Raw genomic sequence first — 11,263 nt, forward strand, 5'->3', positions numbered from 1 at the left:
AATATGTTAATTCCATGAACAAACGAGCAACACTTGCATTACCTCAAGACTCAAAGTCTTTATTCACCTCCTGAAAACAATGTTACAGTTTATACAGAAATGACAGGCTTCACTGCAGAGGGCCAGTCAGGGGTTAGTAAAAACCAGGGCATTTGGAAAAAGTAAAGAATACCAGTAAATAAAACTAACAAACATCACTAACTTTGATTATGATAATTTTCTAGTGTTAACACGGACTCCAGGTTTATGACAAAATAACACCAATGAGGAGACCAGTGATGCAATAAAATGCACACACAACACCCACCCACATACACACACAGCTGTCCACTCCCACACCATTTGGTCTCCTATGTGTGCAAACACACTTACAACCTCACAAGTTCATTCTCACAAGCGTTCATACAATCATCCAAAGCACAAACAAACACAATATTAGAATGTCAAACACAGATTTTGGGGATGATATGTTGGAGACAGAGAATACGTGTAGGTATGTGTTGTGGGGACATTAAAGGCCTTTTACCGATACCCAGGCCCTGGCTGGCTGTAGCCCTGGCCAAAAGGGGGGCGGTTTCGGGCATAGGGGTTGGCACCCCCAGAGGGAGGGGTGGCACCAGGTGGAGGGGTGTATGCAGGACGGGGCTGATAACCCCCTGTGGCCTGGGAGGTTGGAGGAAGGCTGTAGTTAGCTGGTTGCTGAGAGGCCTGGGATGTGTAGTTTTGAGGCGGAAATGCTCCAGGTGGGTACTGGGTGGGTCCTTGAGGAGCAGGAGGCTGTGATTGGCCGGAAAACCCTGGGGCGGAGCCGGGAGCAGTGGCAGCCTGAGAGGTAGGGGCAGTAGGGTAATTCTGAAACTGCTGCTGAGGCGGAGCCTGAGGAACACCAGACTGAGTATAACCAGCTGAAAAAAAAAAGGTTTAAAAAAAAAAAACCTTTACAAACCATATTTATTTGTCAAATGTACAAAAACCACACTTCAAAAAATAGATAATTTTATTGTTGGGAGAGAAAAATAACAATAATAATATATTTATAATAATATATATGTAGTTGTTAGTAGACTAGTAGTTGTGCACAAAAGAGTGTTTTTAAAGACACTTGTTTCTTATGTCTTTACTCGTGCATGCAGTCGGCCATGCAATATGGCTGTATATTCGCACGGCAAAGATCGGCCGTAGGTAAAAACATCCGTATCGCATGGCTACTCATATTAAACTGCATTTATAAAACAGTTCGACTGCATGAATTAGTAAATACATAAACAAGTGTCTTAAAAAAAACTCGTGCGCAACTACTAGTCTACTAACAAATCCTCAAAGCCTCCGCTAATAATTTGAAAACGTCACTTCAGTACAAGTAATGAAGGAACGTTGAGTCGCTTCACTGAAACTTGTCAACTCTGCCCCACAACTTTTAATTAATAACAAATGCATATATCAATAACTAATGTTGTACAAACTTTTCAGAGAAAATCTAGCATCAGACTTATTTAAATAGTTGTTTGACAATGACTATCACATTTGTTAGGAACAGAGCTTAAAGCTGAGCTCTAATTTATGAAGGAATCATTAGTAGGTGTTTTAAAGAATTACCAGGGTACTGCCCCCCATAATGGTGCTGGGGTACAGCTTGTGGAGGATATCCTCCTGGAGCCTGATACTGCTGATACATCTGACCTGTTTAAATCACAGAAAACATGTTTATTGTTTTAAAACAACATAAATGCATGTTATTGTCCAGGATTAAGATCCACACTGTTATGGGAGGGAATTCCTGTAAAAGTCTAGGACATCACAAAGCAGCTTGTGGATCCTAGGGAGGGTATTCCACTGTTACTTGGTTTCATCATCAAACGTTTGAGGAATATTTGGTATACCAGAGGGCTATAAATATTAAGAACTGATCTCTCTCACTCTATCGGAATATATTTTATTGTGGGATATCTGGCATGTTACTCTGGAATATCAACAAATAAGGAGCCAATACAGAGAGGCTGATTGAAAACATACAAATAGGATAGCCACATAAAATTGAGCAGATAATAGATCGTCCAAACGCTGGCAGACGGTGACAGCCTGACCATCTGCATAGAGCACAGCTCCGGATTAAAGATAAGAAGCGACGTCTGACCAACTCATTTTAAATGCTTTATTTGTAATCCAAATTAAATAGACTTAAAAAGATCCAAATATTTTTAAAGACCAGAAAGCTTGCATTGTACAGCTGACGCAAAGCACACAAACAGATTATCCAAAGTTCGTAAATGTTAGTGTGTATCGCACCAGGAAACTAATGAGAAAAGGCTGTGTATCTGTGTCCCTTTGCAGCATATGATGGCAACAATAAGCAGAGAAAAGCATCACAGCTCCATAACTCCATGCAACCATGACGAAAGTCCACACAATCTGCCAAATCTAGAATAGCTCTGCACAGTTTCTCATGTACGAGGCGTCTATGTGAAAGAACTTCTTTGGAAAGAGTCAGGGGGAGGGGCAACAAATCCAATGGACAGGCAGAGGATAACATTATGCTCTTGACTTGAAGGCCATTCCGCTGGACAACTTCCCAAGACAACATCTGCAAGCTGATTTTATGCTACAAACAAATTAGTTTTGTTTGGGTTTGAGTGTGAGAGAACATGTTTAAGTACAGGTGTGTGACCTTCCTGCCAAATTAAGAATCGTCCTGCATTTATCAAGTCCACTGGACTGATATTTCAGTGGCCAAGTAGAGAATAACATCATGCTCTGAATCCACTACAAAGACTTTGGAGCCACACGATTCCTTGTTCATCTGTCTTTCGCTGGACAGTTTCTTGTAAGCACCAAAAGAAAACATCTGCAGTAAGGATGTGCAAAACTGCTTTTCTCTAAATTGCCTGGCCAGTCTTAAGGAAGTTTTGTAGACTGATTTCAAGTAGCATAATTAGACAGGGTCACCCAAAACTCATAAGACATCTCTTGTTAGTGCGCTTTACATAAGACACACTTTACTGTTAAAAAAAACAGCTTGTAAGCCACGCCATTGATCACATTCTACATCTGATAAAAGTCTTGTTTCAGACTTTTGATACAAGTTTTAGAAGTGGTAGATTTACCATCCATAGTAGTAGCAGAGGGAGTTTGTTGGACCCCTGAGTAAGCTGGGGGAGCCTGGGGAGCCACGGCGGAAGGGTGCGCTGCAGAGGATGAAGAGGCAATACTGTCTGGAGTAGCAGAGCGCTCCTCTGCAGCAGCGGTGGAGGCTACAGCTGGAACTGGGACAGAGGGAAGAGGAAAGGAAAAATCAGTTGGCTCCAGATCTTAAATCTGGCTGGATGAGACGCACTAGAAGACATCAAATTGCAGAGAAACACTTCTGTGACAGCACATCAAAATGCAGAACAAGGCTATAAACCATTAAAACATACGATCTGTGTCTTTAATCAAGATTTTATCACAATAATCAAAGATATGGTTGGGGGAAAAAAAAGATACAATTTCTATTAAAAAGCCACAGCTAAGCACTATGAAATATTTACATGTATATAGTACCTTGGGCATGTTCCTCAGACAGGCCGAATGCAGAAATGACATTCTTGTTGACCTCTTCCTGGTTCTTCAGGGGGTCAAAAGCAGACATGCTAGCAGCACTGACCGGAGGGGCATGCTTCACTGCTGAATCTACTGCCTCATTCACACATTCTGTCACACAGAGACATCAGAACAAGACAGCTTTAGTCAAGCCTGTCTTCACCTCTCAAGTCACATTTACGAAGTTCATTGTAAAGACATGAAAATTCTGTCATCATCATCAATTCTGTTCCCAACCCATGCAATAAATCTGGATGCATTCATTCAAATGTCAAAGCAATTTTGATGCCAAATTAGCACTTTTCATTAAATATCAGCCTTTTCATTAAATAAAGATGTAATTTGCCTTACTGACAAATTGCCTATTTTGGAGCTGCTTTTTGGAGTTTGGCATCCCCTGGTACCTTTATACATTTGATTGTATGTTAAAGAACAGCATGGACATTTATCAAAAGATCTCTCTTGGTGTTCCAGAGTAGAAATACGTGTTATGGCTTTAGAATGAATGTGATGTGTAAATGAAAGGATGTGTAAATGACAATATTTTCATTGAACTAACCCTATATGTTCCCCACCTTTTATTATCAAAATAATAAAATGAGGTTTGCTATGTGTTTTAAATGCTTTGGATTACAGTACTGGGTTTGAAGAACATGACAATCACTCAGGGAGAGTTCAAGTACCGGTTTCTGGGTTGGTGCTCTCTGGGACACACTCGGAGGGGGGCTCCAGGCTGTACAGCAGGCTGTTGACTTTATTCCTCAAATGGATCAGTTCTCTACGCAGGTGCTTCACCTGAGATGATTCCAGTGGCCGTGGCTGCCCATTCACTGCAAAAACATAAACATTCGTTTTCACAGCACTATGTAACACTTTGTCCAAAGTTGTCAAAATGCATCTGTCCATGTTAGTTTTTGTCCAAATCAGCTGCCAGACATTTCATTGACCACTTTTTTTCTATTTTCGTCACATTTTCTTTTATCCAAAACCCTATCATAACATACTAAACATGTTTTGATTTGCTGTGAATTTTTCATTTCATGCAGTTTTTCACTTCAAGTGAGATCATATAAATTACTCCGTGTTGAAAACATGTCCCAGTTCGCCTGATTAGGATGTCAAAGTCAACAAGAGAACAACAAAATCAGATCATTTAGATAGCCAGACTATGTCCATATGATGAGTTAATCCAGAGTTTTGGCATTCTGTGTGAGTCTGGAATGTTCTTTCCTAAGTCCATATGTTTTAAACCGGCTGCCGCTTGAACCATTCCAGACTCTTCAGAGATCACATGAGCTCCAGCAAGTGTCCAGCCCAGCCCCTGGGCGCCAGTCACACGTTTGGGATGCATACATGCACGTGATATTATACAACTCCGAACCAGCATTTGAACTCATTAAATCTTCCCAAAATTATCTTTGACTAGTTAAACCATCCAACAAAGGGCAGGGCTACATTTGCTAACACGAGGTCAAGACATGACATCATCTGGCTGGAGCACGGGGGCTTTGGACAGTGCAGACTTCACCAAACTTTATCATTATTTTTTTTATCATGAGGAAGAGAAACTAGTATTTTGAGTTGCTACTTAAATCAGTTCTTTCAGATCATAGTGTCTTGAATATATGCATAAATACTGGGTTTTGTTAAACCCACAGACTGAAACTTTTGATTTTGGCTAGACTTGTCAAATAAATCATGGTGTAAAATAGAGTATGAATAACGCAGCCAAAAACTGCAGCCTCTTCAGCATTTAAGATTTAAGATTTAAGAAACATTTAAAAACTAGCACTGACACCACAGTGCAGATGAACCTGTATAAGCCAAACATCTCTAGAACAGAGCATGACGCTATTGGCCAAGTAAACGGGTCCAATTTTCCTCTTTTGAGAATATTTGTTTTTGCCATGTACCAGTTAAAGAGAGTGGCTTTTCAGCACTGCTCACATGATTTAGAGCAGACTTAAAGTCTGTAAGATGACCTAATCTATCTCAAAGGAATGCTTCACCCAGAAATGAAGACGCTATGATTATTTACTCACCCTCAGGTTGTTCCAAACCGGTATGACTTTAAGAATTTTCCGGTCAAAACAACATTGGATCCCACTGATGTTAAAGGTGCAATAGGTGATTGTCTTCAGAAACATTTTTTTTTATACTGGTTGAAAAATCTCTTCACATCCCAATAGCAATCATTAATTTAAGTGGTTTAAATATATTTATCTGTATTTATATATTCAAATACATGTTAAATGTTATATATAACATTATATATATATACACACACACATAATCTTTATTAATTTATTAAATTTCTAGGTCTAGAAACCACACTTTAAAAATAGGCTTTCTTATAAATCTAGGTTTTCTTCAAAGAAAAGTTTTTTGGGGGATGAATAATTTATTTTACAGTTATTCTTACATCAGTGTTATTTAATCTTTACTGTGTAATTATATGCATCACTATCATATATAAGATGGCTTTATTTAAACCTTTTTCAAATATCCAAGGCCACTGGTCATGATTTATGTTCTTAGAGAACATAAGTAATGTCCTTTCATTGTAGAGTATTACATTATATCGGTTATCGTCTGTAACGTTTAAAATCCTTATGTTCTATTAATCCATATTAGTGGCCCAACAAATACTTGGACACCCAAGTCACACTTAAAAGATTCACCACCAGAAATGAATGTTCCACTGGCTCCAAAAACCTATTGTAACCCTGCTCATAACCTTACAAAGCCAGACACACTGACTCATTACCAGTTCAAATCTTGTTCTTTTGTGCCCTCTGCTGGACATTAAAATCTGCAGCGGTGTTATCGCACGAGAAAAAAACAACAACACGACATCTCCTGGATGGATAAAATATTTTCAAGTTCAGCCTTTTAAAGATTAAAAGAGCTCAACTCCGCAGTATTACACAACCCATGCAATGTGGAATTATGTATTTCGAGTCCTTTTTGACCCAAAGGTTACAGTACAACAGTTTTCTGGGTCACAAAGAGACAGAGGAATCAAGCAGCTTTAACATGATATGCCTCTTTTATTTTAGTATGTAATACACCAGTCAAAGAGCATGAAACAGCTATAAGCCTCGACTACATTCTACCCCATAAAATATTTTAGAGCTTTAACAATAAAAATGTATGCAGTTCACATGAGCTGCTTGGTTCTTATAGTCCTGTGCACATTTCTGGTATTCTGTAAAGGGACACTATGAGCACTGGAATATGATCATCTTGCAGGTAAGATAAACCTACACATGCTCACTGACCTTAACTCTAGGACTGACAAGAACAGTGTTGTTGTGCCTGTATCTATGGCCTTCTGTCATTATAACAGAAAACATCTGGTTTATTATATAAACCTGGTGACGACCAACAGTAATCATTTTACAATTGAAGCCTAAAAGGCAAGAGGGCTGTGCTTTACATTTAAATTTTTATAGCGCATTATAGCAAACTACGATATTCTACAATACACTTTTAAGGCGGGACTGCTTATTACACTGATTAACTTAAAAGCTTTGCAAGGAGTAACATCATATTACTTTCATACTCCTTTCTGATATCTTTGTGCAGATTCCTTAACATCAGGATGAGCAAAAACCCTTAAGCAAAGCTGGTTTCTTACCAAAAAGAGTGAGCTTCAATATCCTACTGCACTGGATCGCAAAGGACAAATCAGAACTGTCAAAGATGGTGATAAGGTCATCATCTGGAAGAAGGCAGAAAAGAAATATGATTAGCCAAATTTTTTTTGCGGGTTTAATCTATAGCAAAGCCTCATGCTACAAACCTACGAAGAGATTTTATTAATAACATCTATAGGTGTACAGATCTTATAGTTTTATACTACATGACTGATTAAAAAAAATGGTTAAACATATGCATGCTGTCCAGTTACTATAACCTTCTTTAAGTTGTAAAACTGACCTTCATCCTTGTATTTGATGGTGACTTCATCACTGCTCTGTAGCTGCCCACGGAAGACCCGCTGCATCATCAGCAGGAGCTCGTCGTAGGTGATGTCTTCATTGTGGATGGGGATACGGCGGATATCATCACCCAGCTGAGCTTTAATGATCAGCTTCCCACTCAGGTCCAGCTGGCCATTCATACTGCAGCAAAAAATAAATAAATTAAATACAATTTTATTTAAAATACTGTGTCTAATACATGTATTCATACCGAACCATGATGGTACGGGCATCTCTGCATTAGACCTTACAACGAATACAAGCAATTCGCCCCCAATCCAGAGGGGGCAACACCAGCAATTGATTAGGGAACCCCAACCTGCTGTTAGCATTATATTGACTCCCATTCATTTTGGCGTCACTTTGACAGCGAATAACTTTACATCTGAGACATTTAAAGACTATTTGTCCATTAATTATTTCTAAAGAAACATGAAAATGTATAAAAAGCCCCATTACCTTGTATTTTACGTTAAGGCCCCCTTAGAAGCAGTTTTTGAAAAAATAGGCCAACGATTGAATCATAACCTGCGACTCTCTGTCGGTTAGATGTTCTGAATTTCAGTTTTGATTACTTTTCGATTAATCACCCAGCCCTATGCCGCACAGTAGAGAAATTACCATATGTACAGGAGGAGAAGCTCGCAGGCAGTCTTTTACGGTCTATGAGGCTATCGGGGGGACGTGGATGCATAAAGTCAAGGAAGAAGCCCATATAGAGCCCATGAAAGCAACGGGACAGAATTATTCAACAACGTCTGCAAGATTCGGTGGGTGATTCAGATTTCTCTTGGCACAGTGATTAGAAGACTTACAATTGTCAGACAGGTTGCTCATGTGACATCTATGTCATCAAGCTCAGTTTGAGTCTGCGCAGTACGCTCGAGCCCCAGGAAGTGCGTGCTTCTCATTGACTTCACTTGTCTCAGTTGAATCCAGTAGGGTCGCTGTGTCCATTTCTTTTACTGTCTATGGTCCAGTAGGGGGAGGCTGTATATTAGTATACGAGCCTACTCATATATCAGAAAAGCAGGCCATATCTATATGTATGATAGCAGCAGACCTTCTTGAAGCAATACGAATTGAAGTATGTTAAATAATCTGCTAAATTTATTGTATTGTAATGATGCAACATTTATTATTTATAAACGATTGATGCGATATCAATTCAAAAGATGGGGCAATAATTTATTTAGAGAGGCAAAACTACTTGATTGAGTCAGATGTCCGAACACACAAAATACACATTTTTAATAGGCATGTATGCATGCATGTATGTATGTCTCTAAGTCTCTAAGTAAAAAGAGATGAACTGCACACTCACTCAAGTATTTTGTCAAATAATACATACATCATGCATGATAAAACACACATTAAAAACTTCAGTCCCATATGGTTTGAATGTAGATTTTGGTTTTGGATTTTGGAGTTGTTTCTTATAAATGAGATGATCTAATTCTCTAATGTATATCTTAATATACAGTTTTCTTAAAATAGCTTACTGATCTGGACAAATGTATGTGCACTTAATGTGTGTTTTATTGATACTCTGTCTTTAGTTCTTTAACTTGTATCTCAAAGGTGTGTGTTTGCTTTAGCAACATCATATATCAGTCAGTCTCTTGTATATGAGAAGTTTATAAATATAAATAAATTTTACAGTAGGTCCTCCTAGGTCTGCTGCCTCTCCATATAGTGAGAATAGCCCACTAGACAGTGACCATTTGCTGATTCTGAATGCGTCTCTCACAGACTGGCAAAGCAGCATACTTTAAAGGCCTGTGCACTCAAACAAATTTAACTTTGTGTTTGTGTATCCTACTTCTCTAAGTAAAAAATAACTAAATCATATATATTTCAAAAATGTATTTATTGTATGTATATATGTACTGCAGATGTGATATATAACAATGTAATAATATTAAGTATTTTCGCATTTAGTTAATTCAATTTAGTACAATGGCAAAAGAGAAAAAGAAATTGGGTTTAAAGTGAAATGAAATTAACAATACTCAAAATCCATTAGAAAAAGTTACTGTCAAATTGTCCAGTTTATTATATTCTATATTATTATTATTATTATTATTATACTATATATTACAGCTTTACCATTAAGAAGTTTATTAAAGAAGCCTTCAATTTATCACTATTTAATGCATCACATGCCTATCAGATGTCATTTGATAGCACAGGAACAAACTGAAACCAAACATGCTATCAGAGATGCAGAAGTGATAAATACACGAAATGTAGGGATATACAGTCTTGCAGGACTAATGGACTACAGTTAAACCAACAACATGACCGATGAAGACACATTATTACATTCTTCTATCAGAAACACAAAAGTTAACAATGAAATCTGATAGTTTTAACTCAATGATTGTCTTCGCTCACCGTTAACTCGCCTGCTTTTGTTATGGATATAAAAATTTCAGTGAATGACTTGTGTCTTATTTGGAAACCCACAGTCTTATGACTCATCTATGAAGTTATATCTGAACAAGTGCTACTGTACATTAGACATGCTTTTTATAGAAGTCTAAGGGTCACGAGATATAAGATGATTTGGCACATGTAGATGGCCCACATCTTTCACAACACAGACTTTGGCCTCAAGAGTCATGATTAAAGGGAGAAACATTTTGGGATTAAGACCAGTGTGTGTGACAGGGAAAATCGTATCAGAAGAATCAAGACTGTTACTCTGATTAGTTTACATCTCATACTTAATGATTTGTTGCCAACTGGATCGAGAAAATGACAAAACAATAAGGGAACTGACTGCTTAGTAAACTATCAATCAAATTCAGATTTATTTCTGTCTTATTTGTAATGTCCTAATTCAATAAACAGTGCTATTTCAAAACTTTATGTATGAACTTGTCATGCGAATGAAGGGTTTTCTGGTTGGACATGTTAAACATGGAAGCCAGCAGTTTCCAGTAAAAACAGCACATCAGCTAAGTCAGAAATCCTTACTGAACATCGTTTAGAAGAGCAGAAGATGTGGTTTTAGGAACAGGCCATTCCCTTCATCGCACCAGCATGACTTTTTAAAGTATTACCAAAGTGTGATCCATTTAAACCATCTCTTTAGGCCTCATTCACCTGATGAAGCAGCAACTTCCTGCCAAATAAAGGTCGGAGTGTGTCAATTCTCCCGGCGTAAAGGGATAGGATGACTGTTTGTAACCAAATCTCAATTACAAAACAGCAACTATTATTCCTGTGTTTTAAATACGATTATTTAACTACGCTTTATTGTTGTTCAAAAACACTGACTTTTGTACGGAACGTCTGACTTGTTTTTTTTTTTGTTTGTTTTTTTGCTTGCCCTAGTTTCTCACAGGCTAAGCTAAGCTAATGCTGGTTTGCGTGACAACCGTCTAACTACTCAGGATTCATTTCCAGAAGTGCCCTAAAAACTCTAAAGGGACCATATAAAAGTATTTAAATGTTTGTACGAGAAGCCCCACATCTCTACCTGGTGGTTTGGACGTGTCAATCCCAGCAGCAGCAGCCTGTGTGTCCTGGACTTCAGCTGAACGACGTCTGACTGGCTGATCGGAAACGCCTCAGCGATCTGTACGTGGCAAAACCACAAACGCGCATGCGCGCTACCCGGACAACACTGCCACTGTCTTATGGAGAGTGAATGCATTTTGTTAACCAACATAATATAAATATATTTTATATTA

The 11,263-nt window shown here is 38.2% G+C and overlaps 1 protein-coding gene across 2 annotated transcripts; it reads right to left on the bottom strand.

Annotated features, from left to right (window-relative positions):
• Positions 1-38: 38 nt before the first annotated feature.
• Positions 39-11,191, bottom strand: LOC113053191 (protein TFG-like). 2 transcript variants are annotated; one of them, XM_026218013.1, is made up of 8 exons: positions 11,050-11,191; positions 7,519-7,703; positions 7,217-7,300; positions 4,260-4,406; positions 3,538-3,687; positions 3,102-3,260; positions 1,597-1,680; positions 39-905 (listed from the first exon to the last, which is right to left on the bottom strand). In XM_026218013.1, exons 2-8 carry the CDS (start codon positions 7,700-7,702, stop codon positions 523-525), a joined length of 1,191 nt encoding a protein of 396 aa, XP_026073798.1. In that variant the 5' UTR covers position 7,703; positions 11,050-11,191; the 3' UTR covers positions 39-522. The 2 variants fall into 2 exon arrangements, with proteins under 2 accessions (XP_026073798.1, XP_026073799.1); XM_026218014.1 differs by having other exon boundaries at positions 7,519-7,706; positions 11,050-11,140.
• Between the last annotated feature and the right edge of the window lie 72 nt (positions 11,192-11,263).

This window comes from Carassius auratus, chromosome 34 (assembly GCF_003368295.1).
Source record: "Carassius auratus strain Wakin chromosome 34, ASM336829v1, whole genome shotgun sequence".
NCBI lineage: Eukaryota > Metazoa > Chordata > Actinopteri > Cypriniformes > Cyprinidae > Carassius > Carassius auratus.